The 23,941-nt window shown below is 46.7% G+C and overlaps 2 protein-coding genes and 2 non-coding genes across 5 annotated transcripts; 1 reads left to right on the forward strand and 3 right to left on the reverse strand.

Moving 5' to 3' along the window:
- Positions 1-469: 469 nt before the first annotated feature.
- On the reverse strand, positions 470-610 carry LOC129214003 (U4 spliceosomal RNA). Its single transcript, XR_008579598.1, has one exon. It is a non-coding gene; the product is annotated as a U4 spliceosomal RNA (small nuclear RNA).
- Positions 611-1,128: 518 nt separating this feature from the next.
- Positions 1,129-1,269, reverse strand: LOC129214002 (U4 spliceosomal RNA). The gene has a single exon (XR_008579597.1). It is a non-coding gene; the product is annotated as a U4 spliceosomal RNA (small nuclear RNA).
- A 2,220-nt stretch (positions 1,270-3,489) lies between these two features.
- On the forward strand, positions 3,490-10,130 carry SIRT4 (sirtuin 4). 2 transcript variants are annotated; one of them, XM_054844923.1, is made up of 5 exons: positions 3,490-3,540; positions 6,146-6,651; positions 7,333-7,627; positions 8,771-8,964; positions 9,379-10,130. In XM_054844923.1, exons 2-4 carry the CDS (start codon positions 6,152-6,154, stop codon positions 8,933-8,935), a joined length of 960 nt encoding a protein of 319 aa, XP_054700898.1. In that variant the 5' UTR covers positions 3,490-3,540; positions 6,146-6,151; the 3' UTR covers positions 8,936-8,964; positions 9,379-10,130. The 2 variants fall into 2 exon arrangements, with proteins under 2 accessions (XP_054700898.1, XP_054700897.1); XM_054844922.1 differs by lacking the exon at positions 3,490-3,540 and adding an exon at positions 3,604-3,800.
- A 10,636-nt stretch (positions 10,131-20,766) lies between these two features.
- PLA2G1B (phospholipase A2 group IB) lies at positions 20,767-22,864 on the reverse strand. The gene is made up of 4 exons (XM_054844450.1): positions 22,720-22,864; positions 22,479-22,638; positions 21,622-21,749; positions 20,767-20,957 (listed from the first exon to the last, which is right to left on the reverse strand). The coding sequence occupies exons 1-4, from the start codon at positions 22,751-22,753 to the stop codon at positions 20,836-20,838; spliced, it is 444 nt and encodes a 147-aa protein (XP_054700425.1). The 5' UTR covers positions 22,754-22,864; the 3' UTR covers positions 20,767-20,835.
- Between the last annotated feature and the right edge of the window lie 1,077 nt (positions 22,865-23,941).

Genomic DNA, 23,941 nt, shown 5'->3' on the forward strand with positions numbered 1-23,941 from the left:
CAACTTAGAAATGGATGGGGTTTACTTAACTTATAAAATAGGATTTTACACCAAACTGAGCAGCTGTTTTTTCCAGAGTAAAGGTTTGGGATTTCTTTGACAACAAGGAGTCCTTTTTTTTTTTTTTTAAGCAAGTGATACCAATGGATACAGATTAATGAACCCCCACAAAATGCAGTTTATAGTGCTGTGCACTGAAAGCTGTTCCTTGCGAGGTTTTGGGGCAGCTCTGGAGCCAGTCAAGCACAAGTTAGACTTTTCCAGCCCCCGACTTGCTCCAGAAAGGCCAGCCCTCTCCTTGGTGCCTAAGCCACCTTCGAGAGGTCGTGCTCCTCAAAAGATCCTCCGCAGCAAGAGCTACATGAGCAACGCTCCTTTGAAAGAAAAACGCCAGAAATAAGCGCTTTATGGAAAAGGTTTTTCAATTCTTTTCCTTTTAATTTCTCTTATTTTTAACACCAAAATTCAGTCTCCGTAGAGACTGTCAAAAATTGCCAATGCCGACTATATTTCAAGTCGTCATAGCGGGGTATTGGGAAAAGTTTTCAATTAGCAATAATCGCGCCTCGGATTAACCTCATTGGCTACGATACTGCCACTGCGCAAAGCTGACCCCTTTTTGCCGCCGCCGCCGCCCCTCGCCCCGGGGCCCCCGACTAGCTCAGGGCGAGCCCCGCCGCCCGCCGGCGCCCCCTTAGCGGTTCCTCCGGCAGTAGTCCCCATCTGCCACTGTACCCCCCGCGCCGCCGCCGGGAACGGGGTGCCCCATTTTTCCCCTCGGTGCGAGCGGCGGTGCGGCCGCAAAGCTTTCTGGGAAGGAATATGCAAAGTAGGAGCGACGTCAGTGCGGGCAGCTCTCCGCTGAATGAGGGACTCCCCACCGCCTGCGCGCACGGCCAGCCCGTCTCGGGGCACCCCAGGGCAGTGCAGCCCCTGCAGGGTAGTGCACCCCAGACAGCCCCGAGGGGCCCCGGCCCCAGGCGGCACAGCCCAGCCGGTGGCGAGCCCCACAGCCCCAGCCCAGGGCGAGTCGTTCCGCGACGATGCCCGCCTAGCCCAAGAAAACCCAACCAAGAACTCCTCTGCCCCCCAAATTCTCTGCATCTATTTTTAACCATAAAGACGCAGCCTCCGAAGAGGCCCTCAAAAATTGCCAATGCCGACTATATTTCAAGTCGTCATGGCGGGGTATTGGGAAAAGTTTTCAACTAGCAATAATCGCGCCTCGGATTAACCTCACAGGCTACGATACTGCCACTGCGCAAAGCTAACACAGCATCCCGCCCTCCCGGCCCCCGCCGCCGCCGCCCCGCCGCCGCGGTCAGAGCGCGCCGGCGCGCCCCCACGTGCTCCACCGGCCCGCGCCGCCGCGCGCCCCCCGCTCACACCCCGCGCTCCCGGAGGGGGCGGTGGGGGGGGTTACCGGGAGGGGAGAGGCAGGGCGGCGCGGCGGCGGGGCACGCGGGGGATGCCGGGAGGGCGCTATGGTACTGAGCGCCAGGGAAGGGGCTGCCCCGCCGAGGGCCCGGGCCGCGGGGGTTGGCCAAAACCCGCCGTTTCCCTTCGCGGGAGGCAGCGGACGGAGCGGCGCAGGCCGCCGCCGCCGCCGCCGCCCCCCCCCCCCCCCCCCCCCCCCCCCGGGAGCAATTGGGCGAAACGGGTTTTACCGGGCCCGGGTTGCCCTCCCCACCCCAGTGGCACCGAAGCAAAGTCACTACCCAACGATCTGAAAACACATTTAAACTCTTAAAACATGCACTAACAGCCTAATGGTCATTGGGACTCACGGAACTGCTGAAAAGGGGGTCATGCCCCAACACCGCCATAGGGCAGCAGGGATGGGCAGGGTGGACACCGCGCACCGAGCAGGCAGGACGTGTTTCTTCCTCGTGATGGCAAAATTACGCACTGCTGTACACAGACTTGGGCACTTCTGGGCTTTGAAGTAACTGTAAAAGGCAAGAAAAATGGATTAAAAATTCCTGCAATTTCTTGAACTAATTAGCAAGAGCTATTTGGAGAATGCATTTGAAAAGCTGCCCAAATTATTAGAAAGAGCCTACTGTGTGTAAAATAGGTGAGCATCTAGTACCAGGCTGCTACTGTGCAGCAGTCTGGACCACCTCCTATTTACTTGTTCTTCAAAAAAATAAGAATCCTTTGAAAAAAACCAAACTCCTTATTGCCAGGCAATTCATACAGTGAATGCGATGTGATTATCGAGACTGACACCTGCACCAAGCAGTGAGGCACTGTCAGTTCCTGCCAGGGAGCACAGGGTAGGCAGCAAGTAGGTCAGCATGGCCCTGGGGTTGAAAACCGCGTGGTGTCAGCTCTGCAAAAGCACCACAGGCCACGTTCACACAAGGACTCAAAGAAGTCACCATGAGTAGCCACCTCTGCCCATTCCACACTTAGAAAGGAGGATCTGCTGGATCAACTGGGAGATGCTGGAAGAAATCCTTCCTGCTAATGAGGCGCCGAGGGGTGGGAGTAATCAGTGCAGTTCTGCAAAGATGGGTTGCACGGCTCCACCGGCGCATTCCCGCAGAGGTGGTCCCTGTTCCCCTTCTGTGGCTGTCAGGTTTCACTGAGTCAGCTCACCGAGCCAGCAGAAACCCAGCTCCCGCAAAGCAATGACAGGTAAGGCAAATGATAAACTGAGCCCAGGAAGGAGTTGGTGAACTGCACGACCGGTACAAGCCCTTTGGTGGCCAAGAGTTTAATCCCGAAGTGGCTTAGGGCATCTGACTATTCCTCAGGAGAGGTCCTGCCAGATCAAAGAAACAGCCGCCCTCTCATTTTTCATCCATGCCCCCTCTGAAAGCTGCACAGAGACCACTTGTCCCATGCTGGCCTCTTGGGTTTCATCTGGCCACGCCAACTGCAACACAACACACCAGACTTTCATTATTTGTCCATCCTTGCTGCCACAGGCCCTTTCCATGTCTTTCCCCCAAACCTTTTTCCTGTCATCCCGAATGCACTTAATGACAAGCATCAGGACTGCCAGACAGATCCATCTCTCTGGGGCCAAGTGTAGGCACTAAAGGAAGAGTGTCAGAACAGGGCAAGCGTATCAGCCCAGTGTACTCCCACAGCCTCCAACAATTTACCTCTCAGGGAATTCCTGAGCTAGAAGAGATGTCTTTAACAGCCCTCAGTGGATTTTTCTTCCATTATTTCTTCAGTCACATTTTAAACCTAAAACCTGTTAGCATCAATGGGAAGAAAATGCATGTTTTTATAAGAACAAGCATCTACAATGTGTTTTGTCAAAGATATTAGTTGCATTTGTATCAAATTAAATCTGATTTTATTCTTGTATGTTTCCTTGAGGGCAGCTATGAAGCTTTTAGCATTTTCCAATTGACTTTATCAAGTGTCAAGAACTCGAGGTTTGTTTCTTCTTTGCAGCATGGGAATTGTAGTCTTTGTGCTTAGGGCTTCATTTCCTTGTGAACTACATTTCCCAGAAAACTCCTCTCCCGGCAGGCCAGTCCTTTCCTTCCGCGGTCGGGCACGGAAGTATCATGAAAGGTAAGTTTTCAGGCATTGTTCATTATATCACACTGACTTCGTTACATGTGTTCGTTCGGCTGTTACCTCCCTCCCGCTCCCCCGCTCCCCCCGGTCATTATTACGGCAAAAGAGACTCGGATGACGTGGGTGTCCTGAATTTCTGGCCTGGAACCATTTGTAGAAACCTGTTTATCTTCTACCTTACACTTGCCTGATCTCTTTCTGTGGAGCATCTCGGATGCGTGTTAAAAACAAACTCTAGCCTCACATCGCGATAGGTATGTTTAAAGAGTTTCACTTACGTACAGTACTTGTTATTTTTTTAATCTGAGCACTTTCATTTTAAAAGCAGCTTTGCATTTCACAGGAAATATTCTGTCCTTTGTACGTTTCTCTCCTACACTGTCCTACTTCTATGCTTCACAGCAGCTCTCAAATGTATCTGTTATTTTGGCTGCTGGGCCCACCATTGCCTTCTCTCTCTTGTGGGCCAACCTATATTATATCTCCATTTCATTCCCCCACAGAGCATTTCCTTCTGAGAGAGCTTTTGATGATGAGGGACGGGAATGGAGAATTTTCATCAGTTAAAGCAATTTAAACACTGTCAGACTGGTTTAACAGCCTTTGGGGAGCATCACGATAGAAGTTATTCTCAAAGCAAATTACAGTTTATTGGGAGACTTTGTCCCTTCTAATTAATTCATATTGAAAATTAAACCTTTTCAGATGGAATGCCCAACACAACTCCTGCTAAACAATGAAATAAGGCAAAAATCATTGTGAACAGAACCCACTGCTTCGATTGAATAAAATAATTCAGGACTATGGAGGAAGTCCAATCTTCTCCGTAATTCAACTGATGAAGCAAAGCCTTGACAACTGGAAATTAACTGAGACAAATCTACTCTTTGCCACTAGCATCAATTTAGTATCATGATACTTACAGCTGAACACCCAAACTTTAAAAGTATTTAAATATTGCTCCATTTACTGTAAGATCTAGTACTTGAGGGGGACCAGGGACTTGAGGCAAAGCAATTCAGATGCAGCAGGAGTCTAAAATCCATCCAGGCACTGAAGCCTGGTCATCAAAAGTACTTAGGTGCCAGCCTTTTAGACAAGTAAGCTCACCGCTTGAATACCTCCGACTTTCTCAGAGCTGCCACAGATCTCACAGGCACTGCAAGTTTCATTGAGGAAACTGCCCACGTGCTTTAACCATTTGACAGCTAACAAGTTGCAGAGCCCTCCTTCAAACCACTGCCTGAAACACCCAAAAGGGATCTGTTCTAGCTGGCTGAGAACTCCCAGTGAGACCCAGTCCCTTAGGTGTCCTCCCAGTAATTTGTGATGGGGAGGGCAGAAGTGTGAATGGGCATGAATCTGCACCCAGGTGTCCCACATTACCAAGCAAGCTGTAAGCACCAGACTATCTGGGGCCTGGTGCAATCACTCTAGAGATCATCTGCTTTTATCAGTAATTAAAGTCCATCCTCCATCTTCTGGATCTCATACAAGCCCCCTTGCCAAGGGAGATGGTGGGAGGGAGAAATCCAGTCAGTCAATTCTTGGTGCGGTTTCTTTCAAAATTGTTTGTACATTGTATGCAAAACCATAGAGAGGCCCAGAAAAAAATAGTTTTGAAATAGTGAAATGGAGAAAGGAGAACTACAGACTGCTAGAAAGACCAAACAAAAATCAAGGTCCAAACCAATTTCCTGTCACAACAAGTCCTGCACATGATTCCAGGCTACTTGTCAGCAAAGCCATCCTGCCTGTGCCCAACAGGGCATGCCGTTCCTCCCTTAAAGCAGGATATCCCTCCCATGCCTACCTGCCAGGCAGTTGTTTGTGCCCCCCACACTTTTGGGTGATTCCTTCTCAGCAAAGCCCCCTGTTCCTGCTGGAGAAGCAAAGCAGTACCCTCCACCTCTCCACTGACTCTGGGGAGGTGGCACCCACAAAGGAGGAGGTGCCAGAGGCATTTAGGCAGTGTCCTAATCATCTTTGGTCCCACTTCAAGGCCTGTTCTGCACCAGGCCTTTATAAAAAATACTCCAGTCAAGGTCTTTGTCCTGAAAAAGCAACATTTCAAGGTTGTTTTTCTCTCCCTTCCCACAACACGTGCAAAGGATGGGCTAAATAGAAAGGACTGATTTGGAGCTGGCAGAATGTTAAAGAAAGCAGAGCAAGGGTCTCTTTTGGGGAGGAACCAGCCAGCCAGTGCCTCTGGGGTGGTGTGCTTGGCCTTCTCTGTCCTCTTGCACATACCTGGGAAAGACTTTGCATGCTCAGGTCTTTCTGTGCTCTTTACAAGGCCTCTTAGGCAGCCATCCTTCACACCAGGATAGAAGAGCGGGAATCCTGCAAGACGGAGGTGCTAACTTTGTCCTTGTACCTGCAGCAGTCCTCAGTGTTGCCCTCTGTCAAAGTGACATATGAATGCTGTCCTCAGATGGCGGGCTTTAGTTAATATTTCCAAAATAATTTGTGTTTCTTCACTAAACAGAAAAAAGAGCAAAGAATACTTATCAGCATCAATTTCCAGAGAATCCCAAGAAAATGGACATGCTCTTTGCTTTCTTTTACACCTACCATGTGTTCTGTTCTTGGCTTTTAGCTGGACATGTTCTCTGCCAAGAAGTTGTCTGGAGTTTGCAGAGCCATCAGATTCCATCACTTCAGATCCCATTCTGTATCCAGAACCTCTCCAAACTTGGCTTTCGTGCCAGCCTGTCTTCCCCCAGATCCCATGGAAGTAGAGGAGCTGCAGCGCTTTGTTTCTAACACCAAGAGGCTGTTTGTAATGACTGGAGCTGGAATCTCGACTGAATCGGGGATCCCAGATTACCGCTCTGAAGGTATCGGGCTCTACAGCAGGACAGACAGACGGCCCATCCAGCATGCTGAGTTCGTTCGTAGTGCCAGTGCCCGACAGCGGTACTGGGCAAGGAATTTTGTGGGCTGGCCCCGGTTCTCCTCCCACCAGCCAAACACAGCACACCTGGTACTAAGAGACTGGGAGAAGCTGGGGAAGCTGCACTGGCTGGTGACCCAGAACGTGGATGCCCTTCACACCAAAGCTGGGAGCCAGCGCATGACAGAATTGCACGGTTGCATGCACAGGTACTCTGTCAGCAGAGGGAGGATGGTTAATCATCCAGTTTCTCATTAAGGGTGACTGACAAACAGGTACAATGTTAGCTGCTGAGAAAGGAGGCAAAATGTTGATGCTATGTTCCTGGAGATGACACGCTCAAAGGTGGTGTTGGGCTGGGGTGGAGAAAAAGATCACAAAACAGTGCTGTTCACAGCACAGTATTTAAGAAGCACTAACACCACTCCATTTTTTTGGAGCATTATTTGGATCATTTCCCTTGGAGCCTGCATCAGTCAGAATTTCCCCTTTCCTTGCTACAGCAATTGTCCTCTTAGTGAAGAGGACAAGGGGATCCTGAGGATGCAAGGATTACCCAGGGCTAAGCAGAGTGAGTAGTGCCAGATATGCGTAGGATGAGTGGACTGGAGAGGGGCCACCACAGTCTGGCTGTTATCACCCAGAGTTTCCAGATGAAAAAGCACAGCCTGAAGCGTGAGAGAAGATGCACAGTAGGGTTCAAAGCACTTCCTCTAGAGCATTTCTACAAAGCAACAACTGGAGGTAGAAAGACAGCTCCTTGACCTGTACTATTTGGTAAATAATTGTGGATAATGACAGCAGATCTTCCAGGCCTAAGGAACAAATTACAGACTCCAGATCTTCAGCTAACATGAAACTCTCCATTAAGACTTTGCTGTGAATTTCAGGGTTTTCTGCCTGGCCTGCGGAGACCAAATCTTGCGCTCTGAGCTTCAGAAGCACTTTGAAGCTCTGAATCCTACCTGGAAAGCTGAAGCATTTGGTGTGGCTCCGGATGGGGATGTCTTCCTGACAGATGAGCAGGTGTGTAATTTCCAAGTCCCAGCCTGCCATAAATGTGGAGGAATCCTGAAGCCCGACGTGACATTCTTCGGAGACACAGTGAGTCGTGAAAAAGTGAATTTTGTGCACCAGCGCCTGGCGGAATCAGACTCCATGCTGGTGGCAGGATCCTCTATGCAGGTAAGTAGGTCTTCCCCCCGCACTGCATTCCTATTTCTGTGCTACTCTGCCTGCAACAATTCTTGGTCTCACAGTTTAGGACTACTAATGCTTGTGGATCAAAACAGCCTCTCCAGAGCTTTGTATTTTATTTTTATTGTGGTTGGAATCTGGCTTCACAGTTGGCCTGTTTGGGCTTCCTTGTCACTCTATTGCCAGTCTACTTCATGCTGCAATAAATAACTCCATTCACACATTCAGACCTCTCTCTGCTACCTCCTCCATCAGTACACTGGAGGTTCACAGTTGCCCATAAAGCCAACATACCTGATACAATTCAGTCCTGCAGAGATCACCACCCCACATTTTTTTTTGTTTGATTTTTTTTTAGCCTTTCACAGCTTTCTAGGCCTCATGGCACACTGTGTGAAATATGAGATTTTAGGACCTGTAATTCCTAATTAAATACTCAGTAAGAGAACAGAAATATCTCTGCTTGCTGCTTACGATTGTCCTTTGTATCACAATATGTTTTCTTCATTAGCTGCTTATCTATAAGGTAAGGCAGTCTAGAAACCCCTGTTGTTTAACCCATGAAAGCTTTTGGAATGGAGTTTGTGTAAGAGACATTTTTCTAGGAACAAGTTCTATTACATTAAAAAAAACTTTCTCTAATGCCTCCCAGAATGAGATAAAACCAAGGCTGCCTGATTGTGATTCTCTTGGCTTCAGGAAACTGGAGACAAATTCCTTGAGCTTGCACTTCTTAAGCTTATAATCCTTTGTACAGGAATGATTGAAATGCCTTAGGTTCATTCTTGTACTACCTAAGCTGGGCCATGTGAGAACCATCAAAGTAGAAGCATTTAAGTACCTATGATAACTAATAAAAACTGCTGCAGACATTTCCTTTCAATGTACTATGAAGTTTCAGTCTCTATGAAACTGCAAATCCTTCGCTGACAGAGGTTAAAAGCTGTTCTTTTCTGTGCATTCCTGAATGAAGACATTTCCAACCTGAATTCAGTGCAGTTGCCTAACATAGCATGTACGTACAGCCCCTTTTCCCACTGCCATCAGCAACTACTTTACTTTCCTTACTCCTTTCTGTAGCTCTTCTTTTGCCTAAGCTGCCAGTAATTTTGTTTTCTGGCATTCCTGCAGGTATACTCTGGTTACAGGTTTGCTCTTGCTGCCCAGGAGAAGCAGCTGCCAATTGCCATCCTTAACATTGGGCCCACAAGGTTAGATCACTTTGCAACCTTAAAACTGAATTCCCGCTGTGGAGAGCTGCTGCCTTTGATTGTTGCACATGACCCAACAAGTTGAGCTATGAGGAGTAAAATTATTTCTACAAGGTGAGTACCTTCCCTGATCAGTCTTCTTACAGGGTAAGAAGATGAGTTCCCATCAAATGCCGAGATGCACTGACTAAAAAATATGTTCCCACAATGTGCACCAAAATGCGGCTGTAAATTTTCATCTGTAACTGGTATGCTCTGATGGGCCATACTGTTTCCCATGATCATAAACAAAAAGCACACTAAGTGCTAACACTCTCAGAAAATCAGCATTGAGTTCCAATCCATTTGTTACAATCTGAAAACTACAGGGGATCACCTGCAGATTCACGGAACCTGATCAACACTGTTGCCTTTGCAACTGACAATTCAAAAAGCTGTGCCTGGTTGAATTGATCCAGCTAATCCTAATCAAAACACTTGCTGTTTAAAACAATCAATTCCATCTATAAAGCAGCATCTTCCCTCCAGTCCTGCAGGACTCGTCATCTCAAAAGGGAAAACCTCAATTTAAGAGGCAGCTGTGAGATCCAATGCATGGCCCCCGGTGACACCAGAAGAGGGCAGCAAGTCTCGCAGATGTCAACCCGACCAGTTTTATCCATTGAAACCATCTCCACTTACCAGGAAACAGGATGATGATGAAAAAAGTACTTTTCTGCCTTACTTTGCCATTGTAAATGGAGCCTTTTCATTCACTGGGACAGCATAATCAGACTACCATATCTGAGAACAAAATACGTTTCTTATAATTGTCCCTAGAGAAGAATGAGGGACACAGATTTTGACAGAGTAACTTCAGGCTATAGCACAGGAGGGCGATGTGGAAAACCACAGTATCTGCTGGAGGATCCAATACCACTAGCTGGCAACTGTGGAGTGTGCCAAGAGGAACTGCAGTTGTCATTTAAAAAAAAAAAAGGTTCAAAATAGAGGTTGAACAAGAATACTGCTCTTGTAAGAGATTATTTGAAAGCACAGACTATAAGGCTGACGTCTTCTAGCAAGGAGGGGAAGTCAGCATTTCTCTCAACTGTCAGTTGACAAGCTAAACTGCTTACTATCTGAACCCTTTAAAAATTATATATTGTTGAGATGCCAGAGGAGTTATTTTAAGCTAATCTGATGAGCACTGCTTTCAGTGTGGCTGCTACATTTTCCGGAATGCATTTTTTTTTAAGATGTTATTTAATTAATGAATAAGTAGTGAATTAAAATTGTTTACAATACTGGTACTATTTGCATTGTCATTTCCTCTCCCTCCTACGATTTATTTAAGTACAGTCTCAATAGCCAGTTTAGATTCTTTTTTTTCCATTGCAAAAATACAGGATGCAATTACTATCAGCTGATGAATTGAGAGAAATACAATTAAATCTGTACAAGAGGTCTCCCTCAGGAGGTAATCTCAAGCTATTAATAGATGTAATTTTCCACACTCCTAACAGAAGATCCATCACTACTGGGTAACCATTTTTTGTTGGTCCTTAGGGTGGTAATGTAAGACATATTAAACCATTTATGGAGTAAAAGACAGAATCTTGCCCAGACTAGAACACTACATTTTTGACCCAACCTTCTGCATGAATCTACCTCTCCCTTTCTGGCTATGAGGATGATAAATTGCTGGGGTCTTCCAAATGCCCCAGTCCTACTCTCCACAGAACCTGTCCTGTATTAATATTTTGACAAGAACTGTAACAAGCAGTTGGAAGCAAGATTGCCAGATTCATCTGCTAAAAGGTCAAGTAGCAAAGCAAGGACAACTGACCATGTGATGCAAAGTTCTTTTTTTGCTTTGTTGCTGATTCAGGCAGGAGCAAGTAAAGCACAGAATCTAAGGGATACTTAGGCACCCAATTTCTGCATAAGTTAGAGGGAATTAAGATACTTAGCTATATTAAGATACTTAGGATCAAACATGTTATGTTCAATGTGGCTATAATGGGTCAGAGGAGAGACTTCACTTAGAAGCCAGGCGAGGTAAGTTCAGGACCCCTACCTGCATTCTTCTCTCATTTAATGGATCCCACTTTCCAGCAAGTTAAGTATCTGCTGTTTGGTAGTGAAGAAAGCTCACAGATGTCACTCCATCTTTGGCATAGTACAGCTGTCCTGCTAACCCAAGCTTTTGCCAAAATCATCGCTAAGGCATAGCAGAGTTTCCACACAGAGTCAGGGAGCTTGCAGAGAGTGTTTATTTGCACAGGTTTTTCCATGTAAGACAAGACATTTATGCCTCCTTAGAAGAGGAACTGGGGCTGGGTTTCTCACTATCCGTGTCATCTTCCACATCGCCTTGAAACTTGCATGACATAGGTGTGTTAAAAACAGAGGCTGCAGGTTTATTGCCAGTTGAGCCAGCATTTTGAGAAGGTGTGGGAGCATTGCCAAGAAGTCTAAAACAACAAGACATTTCCAGTGAGGGCTTGGCATTAGCAATGTGACAGGTACCTAAAACTCCCACATCTATCCCTGCCTCTTCTCCAGTTCAGCAGCAGAGCCTGCGGGAGAGGAGTCAGGGTGTCTCTTCAGCATCACTAATAAATGAATCATGTTACCCTGACCGTCCACTGATTATATATTTTTAAGTCACTAGGACAATGACTTACAGTAAATGAACATTTACAGTAAATTTCCTGTGCATGGTTTATTACTATATGTTAATGAACATATATATAACAAGTATATGAGGCTGAGATGAAGGAGTTACTTTTTTTTTGTTTCCTGCTAAGCTGATCCAGCACTACTAAAATTAACTTATTTTAGAGCAGGATCAGAGCACTTCACCTCTTAATATGTTCCCCAAGATACCATTGAGTAGTAAGTTCACTCAACTGAGCAAGGCCAGAGAAAGCCTAAACTTCCTACACCAAAAGCCAGATCTGCATCACTCTAATGCTGATTGACACCTTCCCCTGTCACTCCTTGGGGACTCTTTGTGTGGGACGATGCAATGCATAGAGATAACAGCTATTAGAAGATAACTCTCTCATTGCAGGTAGTTAGCAAAAAACTATTCTGAGAAGTTCATGTTTCTCAGCTTAGTGATGTAGTTACCAGGGAATTATAGAAACCTCCAGTGTTGAGCAATATAGGATGTGAATCAACCATGCTGTGGGAAAACAATAAACTCAGTAAAAGAACTGACCTAGTGTTCAGCTTTATTCTCTCAGCCTATGCAGAATTTGCAAGGGAGGAGGGTTTTAAAAGAGGAGAAATATTGTTCCTAAAAGACTAAACAAAAGGACAGTAATCTTTGTGTTACTGGCTAAAACTAAGAGAGTGTTAGAGAGCCTGAGCAGGGTCGTCTTCCCTCATCACCAGGAAGGAAATTCAGATCCTTGCTATCTACCTTGTCTGCTTCAAGCCAGCCTTATCCTCCACATGATTCAATCCTCTCCTACCTTTTCTGGCTCACTGTTGTTAGACCAGTCCACCAGTATTTCAGACCAGGGCTTGAAGTTGTAGCTCTGCCCACCTATGGGTGGCAAAGTATGCATCAGACAACAGCACAAGGACAGGTTTTTTTTACCATGAAATTAGCCAAATCAACAGCTTGTGCTCTTCCTTTTTTCTTACAGCTGTTCCTACTAGGACAAGCTCCTGAGGTTTGGATAGAGGAACTGGGAGTGCCTTGTAATAGATTTTTCTGCCACTCTTCTGAAAGTGGGATTGGAGTTACCCAAAGCAAAAAAAAGCTAATTCCCGTTTGGCAAATCTTGTCTTTGTTTTTGGGCAAATTCTCAGAGCAAACTTTGTAATTGAGTCCCGCAGCCCGAGAGAGGTATTTCACATACTGTGCTCCAGAGAGGGCAGCACAGACTGCAGATGGCCCGGAGGACTTGTGCCTGATGGGTATGGTGTAAGCACAGCCTTCCCCATCTTACTGTCAGATTCCTCCTACTGACTAACCTGCTTATTCACGACTTCTGGAAAAGGACCAAAGACCCTGGGCATGGTGAACTTGGGAGGTTCAGGAACCTTGGAGTGAAGACAACTAAGTCTACCTTCTAGAGTGTGCTTCTTCCCCCTTGGATGTTGCCCTTTCCCAGTCTTTGCAGCTGCGAAGAGAGAAAAAAAAAATTTCAAATGAGTGCCAACTTATTGGTTTCCTCAGTCTATTCATTCAAAACCTGGGGCTTGGGCAGGACAGATGGAGTCTTTCTCTCACATAACCTGTCCTAGGGCAGCCCCACGTAAACAGCAACTGAAAGCAACAGTTCTAGGAGGCTGTCTGGAGTCAATGGGAAAGGAATGAGGAGGGTCTCAGCCAAATGCCTGAAGTCAGTTTCTTATCACTACACCCAGCCATCCTCTATGGTGTCTCAGTGCAAGGCTTTTGAGAGCTGAATTAACTTGGCCTCAGCGGTTGTGTTTTTAGATTACAGAAAAGATAATAGTGATGAGAGAGTAAATTTACGATAGAGGACTCTGTCTCTCCAGTCCTACTGGTCTGGCCATTATCATCACTGATAGATACTGTGAAAATATCTTTCAGATGCCAGATTTCTCCTGGCTGATGCTTACTTTCTGTAGGGACAGGAAATTCTGCTACATGGGCTGTTAAACAGCTTCGATTTGTTTGGTCAGAGCCTTAAAAAAGAGGTGGATGATGCATTTGGAATACCACCACAAAGGAGCCCATCAATCCCTTTCCTCCTATCATATTAGTCCTGTGAGCTTTTCTAACTGTAAGGGTCCCCAACAGGGGCTCCACAGCTGAATGCTCTGTCACCTATGCACCCAAGTCCTGATAGATACACGAAGTGATGCAAGGGACACAGATAGACAATAAGAAATTCATACCCGCTCACCCTGCCAGTACAATTAGGCAAGCAGGTAACAATTACTAAGGCTAAAAATAAGAGAAGGCAAAAAAAGAAAGAGAAAAAAGGAAAAAGCATTTTGTGTTAGTGGCCCTCATGATGTAGAGCTATGACTTTTACACACTACAGGTTAGCAGTTTTGAGTGAATGACCTAAGTGCTGCTTGCCCTTGCCAAGACCCAGACAACATATGCAGCTTCAGCATATGCAAATCAGAAATGGTGCCTTTTTGCTAATATAAGAGGATTTCTGGGACATTCTGCTGTTCCTTTATCAGAAGACTCTTGCAAAAAAGAATCATATAGAAAGATTTAGACACATGCTGCATCCAGATGACCCACAGATTCCAGTGTGATCCTACATCTTAAAATTGGCAAGGGCTGAGGAGAAGAAAATCCAACTGGACTTTAATTCTAAAGACTGAATATCTGCAACAAGTCAATCTGTGCCCCAGAGTTCATCGTCTGACACAAACTGCTGCTGGTGGGAGGGCAGCAGTGCTTAGCTTCTCCCTCAAGCAGGTGGCATACAACAAAAATCAGATTATACCCTCCCCTATTTAGCACTTGGCATGACAGAACTTAATTGGGTTTAACAATCAACTCCTGTGCACAGGACTGGCCATGGCTGCAATAAGGCCTCTCATCTCTCTGTGTACCTACTACTACTATAATAAAGAAGCTGTGCCTGCAGGAAAGGAAACCTGGAGGATCCTCAGGAAATTCAGGCTATCACACAGGTGGGATTAAGGCTGCCTTCTCACTAAGATGAGTCCCTTTGTTGCTTGGGGAAAACAGCATTGGAGCAGAGACAAAAAGGAAATGCTTTTTGATGTGTTTTCACAGCTTAGCATGAAGGGGAAAAATAACCTCCATTTATTGAGTTGCATACCACCAAATGGGTTGAAGACAGTTCCTAAAGCTTTGCCACATTTATGGTGATTGGCCCTTTCAGTTAGAGGGAAATTTGGAGCTGTGAAGAGCTTATCAAAGAGGAAAACTTGTTTTAAAGTGGGTGATGAAACATGGAGCTTGTGGTTCATGAAAACCACCCAAAAAATCCAGTAAATAAGTTTTAGTGATGCCCTGCAAAATGGAAGATAAATCAGATGTCTTGCAAAGCAAGTGAATATATTTCTCCTATAGAAACTTGCAGTTGCAGCAAGTGGTTTCTGCTCAGGTGATGATAAAAAAGGAAAAAGAGGGACATATGGTACTGTATCCAACATATCCAACAGCAAAACAGTTGATCTGGGGTAATATGTTCTAAAAACCCAAAAAAGACCACAGAATACCAGCCACCTTTCTGGAGCTTTCCCTGAGCTCCTTCTGCAGTTCCCATGGTGAGAAACATTTGGGAACAGCAAGCAAGGCAGAAAGGGCATTTCAGAAAGGTATGGGCTGAACCACTCCTCTCTCAACATCCTCCAGTGACCAGAACCCAGTAACACCCCAGGGCCTTTCCAGCTTGTCCTATTACACTTAACCCTCTGCTGAAGTAATCTACTAAATACTCCTAGGCTGTTACCAAACCCACAATACCACTACTTCACAGCTACAGAAACAAGACAGTGCTTGCACGCAGTATTTAGCAGGTGAATCATTTCGGGAAGGACGTATAGCTACCCATAATGGACAGAAGCGGCCTCGCCCTCCTTTTATGGCACATACTACTGGGATGCAGAAGAACTGGAGTGGGCTGTAGTTGCCCTACTGGTCACTGCAGCAACACTACTGCTTGGTATACTGGGGAAGGGAGCAGAAATTCCTCTTACCCGCCTTTTACCCACCTCCCTCATGCAGATATGATGTGAGGGAAGCACATGCTAGTCACAGAGAACAAATAGCCTATGATCAACTGGGAGTTCACCTCATCCTCACTGCCAGGAGACAACAGCAGTTCAAGGAGGTAAGGATGCATGACAGAGCAATTAAATCAACTGAACATTTAGGTTCTTTCAAAACAGAAGTACGGAGTTCAGCTCAGTGGAGCACAGACAGCTGAGCATCTAAGCATTTGCTCAGCAAGCCCTCACATCTAGAAGTCAGGTTCAAGACCTGTCCTTGTACACACTGTTGCAAGCCATCATCTCTGCTCCCTCGCTTGTAACACTCTCCACCTATATTCAGTTCTCTGAATTCTCCCATCTATTAAGCTAGGATAAATTGCATGCTCTCCACTGTACTGCAAATAACCGCTGTACAAACAGCCGCAGCAGAAAGACTATATTTGTATACAGTGGTATTGAACCTGCTTTTTTTCTCTCCAGGTGGCAAAACAGTGCCTGGTTCTGGGAACAAGTTCTGCCAGGCATGTTTTAGTAGACATGAGCAGTCTCACACAGTCCAGAAAGTCACTGAAAACATCAGAGACAGGCTGGGTAAAGTTTTTGTCTTCCAATCCTCAATAAACAGTCACTGGTCTCTCAAAATTACCATGAAAAAAAGTATTTTGAGCCTTGTTCAGATCTCCATACTGTATCTGTCTTTCAAGAACCACTCTCCACAATAAAATAGGGCAAGAGACATATATGGATCCACATTCCTACGCCAACAGCAAGAACCTTAGCATCCCACGAGTAGGCCCAGCCATGCAGACCTGACACACAGCAGAGTTTGTGGAGCGCTCTCTTTAATAGCTGGTTATTTCAGTTGACACCAACAGAACAGAGTGACTGGCTTTGCAGGATTTCTGCACATCACAGACTTCTCTGTGCCTAGAAGGGTTGGCTAGTCCCGAACTACAGTTCGGTGGGCTACAGGAGATTTTTGGTGGTGTACACACATTATAAGTAGCACAGTTCCTCATATCAGGGCACACAGGTGGTGTCCATGGAGCTGCAGGCCAATGATGCACACCACAGGAGCAGGGAGGGACCTTCAACAGTCCACAGAAAGGAGACAGAAGGAGGAAAAAGCAGCTCAGCAACAGCTGGCATACAAACCACACAGGATCTGATTTATTGCTCCGTAAGGGCCTTGCCCCCAGTGACACCAAACTGCAGGAACAGTCAGTGCTGAACAGGAATAATTGTATAACTTCTGTACAGGCCCATATATACCCACTATATGGCCTGGAAACCAAAAATCGGGCATTCAGCTTGGAGACAGAGCAGCAAATATCAAATAGGGACCTCAGTTCCTCTCCTCACTTAAGGGAGTTTTGATACTGACTTCAAGAGCAGTAAGTTCTCACTCTGAAAAGAAAGTCAAAGTAATATTTTCAATTAAACGGGAAGGGTTTGCAAAACCCGTCACTGTATGTGTTGTTTTCTGTATCTTCTTTGTGGAACACTCTGGCAGTAAAAGGTATTTTTGAAATGTTGAATATTAATTACTCAGAAATGTTCCCCCGTCTATTCTAACAGACATTTCTGCTTCGAAAGATGCATATTCTTTATGTCTCAATTTCTGGGGCAGCCAGCCCCAGAGGCAACAGCATAGCCAACAGGCGCACAGCAGATTCAAAGCAAAGAAGAAAACTTTGGTAGTGTCGCCCAGGGGACAGGGCACTAGGCTGGAAAGGATGAGACCAGAGTGAATTCTCAGTCCTTTAACAATCCAGAAGTCACACTGTGACATTCAGAAAGCCACTTCGCCTCTCTGCATCTGTTTTCCATAATGTAATAGACATAATACTGTGGCCCATGCCTTTTTGTAAGGTATTCTGAGGTCTACTGGGGAAAAGCATGAAAGAGATAGTAGATAAACAACACCACTATTCTCCCCGAGATCTTTCCTGAATGATCAGGAACAAAACTGCTTTAGGAAGGTGAAAGGCAGAGTCTAGCCAGCTGGGGTTTAAAACCACTTTTCCAGATTCAGATGGTATCTACAATTCTCTGTGCAGTCCCCTGTCCTCTCCCTTCCCACCAAGGAAAGATACCCAATTACCACATTCTGCACTTTTTCCCTTCTGCATCACTAGCTAGACAATGGCAGAGAAGAAGAAAAGCTGAGCCTGAGAGGAACAGCAACAGTACAAACATCTAGTATTGGTCTCCAGGCCCAGACGGAATCTGAAACATAGTCATTACCATGAGCATAGTTGTTTGCTCTCTGCATGTCTTGTCTCAGCTGGAGTACTTTCTCCTTCATCTCTGCAATGCCCATACAGTTAGAGTAATTCAGCTCTCCCTGCAGAGCTTGAAAAATCTTGGCCTAGAAAACAACGGTAGAGAAAAGGAAGATAAGATGCTGAGACTTCACTTCTGCAACATAAACCCACAGAGCCACCATCCCTCCAGCATTTCACACGTCAGCTGCAATGGCTGTGGTGTTGTGTAGGGCTTCAGTGCTCCCCTGCTTGCTGAGCACAGGGATACCTTGTATCTCAGGTTCTCTGTTTCTGGTCTTGGAACAGAAATACAGACCAGCACAGCAGGAGATCTTCACCTACTCTTAGTACTCCCCATAAGCTGGCAGTAAGTCAGTCCATGCAAGACTGGCTTGCTCTTAGACTCTGCTTTCCACAATGCTCCTCAAAGCCCTGAAAAGGAATTTTGCAACAGTACAACCCCTTCAACTCCCCCTGCCTCTGCCATCACCTTGGGCCTGCCACTTCACATCATGTGGGAAGATTCCTATCCTGGTTTCACCCAGGATATAATCAATTTTCGTACTAGTAGCTGGTGTAGTGCTGCGTTTTGCATTTAGGATGAGAATAATGTCAATAACACACTGATGCTTTGGTTGTTGCTAAGCAGTGTTTACACTCAGCTTCCCATGCTTTGCTATCGAGGATGTGCACAAGAAGCTGGGAGGGAGCACAGCCAGGTCAGCTGACCCAGACTGACCAAAGGGGTATTCCATACCATGTGATGTCATGCTCAGTATATAAACTGAGGGAGCTGGCCGGGGAGGGCCGACATGGCTCAGGAACTAGCTGAGCATTGGTTAGCGGGTGGTGAGCAACTGTGCTGTGCATCACTTGTTTTATATATTCTTTTAGCATTATTACTATTATTCTCTTCTTTTTCTTTCCTATTAAACTATCTTTATCTCAACTCATTAGTTTCACTTTTTTCCCCCAATTCTCCTCCCTGTCCCATGGGGGCGGGGGGGCAGAGTGAGCAAGCAGCTGCATGGTGCTTAATTACCAGCTGGGGTTAAACCACGACAATTCCCTATATATTGGGCTCACTCAGGGGACTGTTTAAATCTACTGTTAGGTCTTTCACAGCACCAAAGCAGCATGTAAATAAGAAGTATGATCAAGGGACCAAACATAAGTGCAGGTTTATAAAAATCTGTATGGAGTAAGACAGATATAGAATGAATTGGTGCCTTCATCTATCTATTGTGCTTATCTAGGGAATACTAGCATGACCCAAATGCTGGATGCCAGGAGTAGATATACTACTCACCCCAAATCTAGGGAGTTCCTACTACAGGGAAAATTTATACCAACATATTCTGAAATGCTTCCAACTGCACCCCAGCTCTCTTCCCTGCTTGTGATGATATAGCTCAAAAGTACAGTGTTTCTTCTAGATAGTGATGCTATTTTACTTTGGGATTTATCATCACTACAAAGGGATTTCAGTAACATTTGCATTACTTAGGACCTTTACTGCTCTACAAACAATAATTTCAGAATCAAAGCTAGTGTGTGAGGACAGGAGACGAGACCTCATCTTGCACTTCTAGCCCTAGGAATGATTCATCTTAGCCATATGATGGGACTGCATCCAGGATCCTCTGGATTTCTGTGGAGGACCCAAAAAGCTCAATGTTTCCAGAAAATTCACCTACACCAACACCCAAGGAAAAATAATCAACAAATATTGGTACAAAACTAGGACTCAATCTACCTTAAGATGGAGTATCTGGCTGAGACACACTCTTTTCTTTTTTTAAGAAAAAGAACGAAATAATTCACCATCCTATCACATTATTATTATCCTAATACCCTCAAAGATCCAGTGACCTTCACTAGGAAGGTCATGCAAGTACCTTCAAATAAGATATCAAGCCAGCTTCTTCCTTCTCCATCTGTTTCTGCTTTCTCAAAGCCCTCTCGCAGATCCTTGGGTTCTGCTCCATGTCTGAGTACAGTTCATGCAGGCATTGCTGAGTGTAGGACAAAGACTGCTCCTCAAAGTCCTCTAAGGAAATCAGCTTGCAAAATGATATACTGAGGGGATACTCATTGTCAAACTCATCCAAGATCTCCATTCTGTACCTGATCAAAGATGACAGGGCAGGCTGTACACTCTACTCCAGCTGGTAGTGGCAAGAGAGCTATTTTCTGGTGATCAACCAGGGCCTTCCTCCTGCCCTGTCAGCAAACAAGGACACCACAGGAGCTCACCAACACTCTCCTGAGAGCCTCTGCCAGTAAAACTGCCTCTGTAGCATCATAGCACCAAGTCTGGGTGGAAACTTTGGCACAGGACCTTGTCAAGACAGGAAAACTGGGGCAGATACCATCCTTCAGAGGAGCTCCCTTCCTGCCATCCCCTGACTACCAGGCCAATGTTACCTCTTCCCCTACAGCTCCGGACCAGGAACAGCACTAGGCAGGAGAAGGCCTCCTCAAGGTAAGCACATATGGGTCTCTCAGAGCAGTGAACAGCCAGACAAATGGCTCAACCCCCTCACGCTGCCACACCCCGAGGGACACGCACCCACAAGAGGGACAGCTACGCTGTAGCCAACCTGTGGGCACCCCGAAGAGCAGCACCTCCCCTCCGCGCTCACCAGGAGGGCGGCAGGGCCGAAAGGGCCGCCGTGAGGCAACCCAGGAGAGAGCGACCTGCCCCACAGCCCCCCTCACGCCGCGGCTACCTGAGGGGAGAAGGCGGGGCTGCTGGCGGCCTCGCGCCCGCGCCGTCCGGGCGTGCCCTCCCAGACCCCGCCCCCCCGCCACTTCCAAGGGCCAATCAAAGAACGCGGTGGCGGTGGCGCCGCACGCGCCACAATGGACCGTTGGCAGAGGGGGCGGGGCCTCCGCTCCCCTCCCACCCCGGCCCCGCCCTCGCCGCTCGCCCGCCGTTCCCCTCAGCGCGGCGCAGGGAGGAGGCGGAGGGTCCTTGCAAGGCGTTTATTAGTGACAGGCCGCCGCGGGCCTGGTGCCACCCCGAGGGACAGGAGCAGGACTAGCTGCAGTATTTCTTGGTGTCCAGGTGTCTGTACTCGGGATTGTAGGGCGCCTTGGCGAAGCACATGGCAGCGGTGCGGTCGCAGTTGCAGATGAACATCTCACACTCGTCGTTTTTGCCTGGAAGAGAGAGCGGGAGCCGTCAGACCCCGCGGCTCCTTCACCGGGCATGGCAGCGACTCAGGCAGGCGGTTCTGCTGCCAGGGCATAGCCGTTTCACCGCTGCCGTCATTTCGGGGGTGTACGTGCTTCTCCCTGCTAACCCCCTGGCCCCAGAGCTGTGTGCTCCCGCCCAGCAATCTGTGCGTGCTTGCTTGCTTGCTTGCTTGCTTGCTTCCCTCCCTCCCTCCCTCCCTCCCTCCAGTTCTGTTTGCCAGCCTATCTGCTATTTATCTCCATTCAGAGCTCTATAAAAGCTCCACCGTTACATTAGAGACGCCCAGCAGAAGCTGCGTTAACTCCCCCCAATTAGTGTGCTGCTCTCTGCGGTACTGCCATTAAAGCGACTCCCAGAAAAGTACCACAGGGATGCAATCCTCTGAAGAGGGGATGTGCTTCCCTACCTACTGCGATAGCATGTCTTTCATAAATTTTAAATTGTGTGGTATATGGAGAATATTCACTCTGGTGCCTGTGAGGTGCCCCGTTTCTAACAACTGGCCCCCCCCGGCAGGGACTTGCACTGTGCCTTCCTGCCACAGGGGCATCCAGTGTAACGCAGCCCCGTTCCTTCAGAAGAGACTGGAGTAACATTTGAAGCAGAGATATGTAGAACTGGACATACTGTTACACGTAATCTGCCCGTTGGAGCAGCTGAATTTGTACAACTCTGTGTAGGGGTTGTCCAGGAGGAACGTGCATGATTCCAGTTTCTTTGCCTGTGTGTAACACGCATCATGGACTTGACAGCACCTGACAAACAAGGAGGAAAAGGTCAAAAAATACCAGAACTGCAATCTCAGCTGACCTGTAAGACACATAAATACACTAGTATTGCAGACACTGAACAACAACAAAAAGATACCCAGAGATAAGAGAACAGACACAAGAGACCCCAGAGGGACACAGATCTGCCAGCTAATGGTCCAAGAGCTGTCTGGTGCACGTGTACTTACTGGAGCATCTTCACAGAGTTCTCTATTGCGCACAGGGAAAGCAAAAAAGGATTCACCCTATGCTCCCTGTCAGTGCCTGGTAGTGGAAGAGCTAACAGCTGACACAATTCACTGCATCTTGGCTACCAGTCTCGTGTGATCTCTAAACTACTCAAACCACTTCTTAGCATTTTGCAGCTCAGCCCTGCACGTGTTGATGGTCGAGCACTGGGCAGCATGTGCTCAGAGCTGCACCTGCTGGCACAGCACTGCTGCAAAAGAAAAAAGTTGGAATGAATGCAGCCTAGCTGCCACGGGAGAGAAAACAAAGTTGTTTGGATTATATTTTATCTTAGTAATAAGGTGTCAAAATGTGATACTACACAACCTTTTTTCCTTGAATTGGTCTTTGAAAGAAAGCTTCATTCACAGCAGCTGGAGTGTTTTGTGAACATTTATAGGCAGAGCCAGCTGAGAGGAAGCTGGTGTGCAGAACCGTGAAAGCAGAGGCAAGGAAAGAGGTTTGTAAAAGCCGAGTCTTGTAAACCTGTCAAGCTCATCCACTGGTGTCCCGCTGCCTCCCAAGCCGCAGTAGCAGCCGTAGTCTGCAAAGTCCAGCAGAGGATGGCTGTCTGGGATGGTGCACTTGAGCATGCTGCGAAGCTCCCACACGGCCCTGGGTGAGACAGCAGCGCTGGCTGCGCCCACTGAGGAGAGACACAAAGGTTGGAGTTAGGCACGGTGTTACCAGTCCAGGGGGGTGCTGGGGGGCAGTGCCACCTACGCACCAGACAGCAGGAAAAGCAGAGCCAGGGACTTCATTCTTGGAGGACTTGACAGACTGCTGCTAAAGCAAATGCGGAGCTCTTTATACAACAAGCTCACCTTGACATAGATATGAGATAAACAAGCCAGTATTTATGTTACTAAATGCAGAATTCTTCAATCGGTTGAAGGCCGGTGGAGCTAAATCTCTGAAAGATAGGAAGGCAAGTATTTGGTCTCTAGATTTTTGCTATTAAATTATTTTAATGCCACTATTAGAAGCCAGCCTGAAAGATCTGGACATTTTTAAGGGCTCTCTACTAAAAAATAGGAGCAGTGTGGTAGTTGTGTTGGAAATTGCTGGCACATTAATACCCATCCTACTAATACTGGCATCCTCTTTTTATGGTATCCTAATTATCATTAATCCTGTATCTCTCCATAGATTCTCCTGGCCTAATTCAGAGAATAGTGTGCAGGTCCTCCACTCTTCCCAAATGGCCATTTGGTATGAGCTGAACTGAAAAAAAATTCAAGCTGTTTTTTCACTTTGAAACCATGCAGGAGGAATAGGTACTACTAGTCGAAAAACAGGAGCTGAGCAACCTGGAAAGCCTCTGTGCCTGGCTTAAACAAGGAATAGTGTCTGACCTTAAGGGAGTCAACACTGGAAATGAACTGGGCTTGGAAGTTTTGACATACACAGCAGACTTCGCTAGCTTAGAGACAGCAGTTTCTCTTTCTCCAGCACCAAAGCAGAACTGCGTTAGACCCTTTGGTTCTCTATGCCAAGGCATGAGGTGAGTTGGGACCCCTGAAATAAGATCAAAAAATGGGTAAGACAAAGCTTCCTGGAGTCAGCCAGGGGTAAGTCCAAAACACTGCGCTCATGTTCTGACCCCAGAGGCTCTAACGCTGTCAGGGCTACAGGTTTGGCACTTTTACACACTCAAGATACAGATCCTCGATTGCTCGCTTGATAGTAAGAGCCTGCATTTATTTCTAAAGCACCAAGCAAGCCTTCAGTATTTAAGAGCAGAAGAAAAGGCAAAGCCCACCTTTCCGCAACAGCCTAATATACTAGAGAGCTTATTCAGGCAGCTTAAGGTTCAGACCCGTCAGTAGGTTCAGATATGTGTTTCTGTAAGGGATGATGAGGACCACTTCCCCCTCATAATGGCTGAAACTATGCCAGGGTGCCCATAGTATCCATAGGATGTTGACAGAGCCATAGGACATCCAGCT

This window comes from Grus americana, chromosome 16 (assembly GCF_028858705.1).
Source record: "Grus americana isolate bGruAme1 chromosome 16, bGruAme1.mat, whole genome shotgun sequence".
NCBI classification, from domain to species: domain Eukaryota; kingdom Metazoa; phylum Chordata; class Aves; order Gruiformes; family Gruidae; genus Grus; species Grus americana.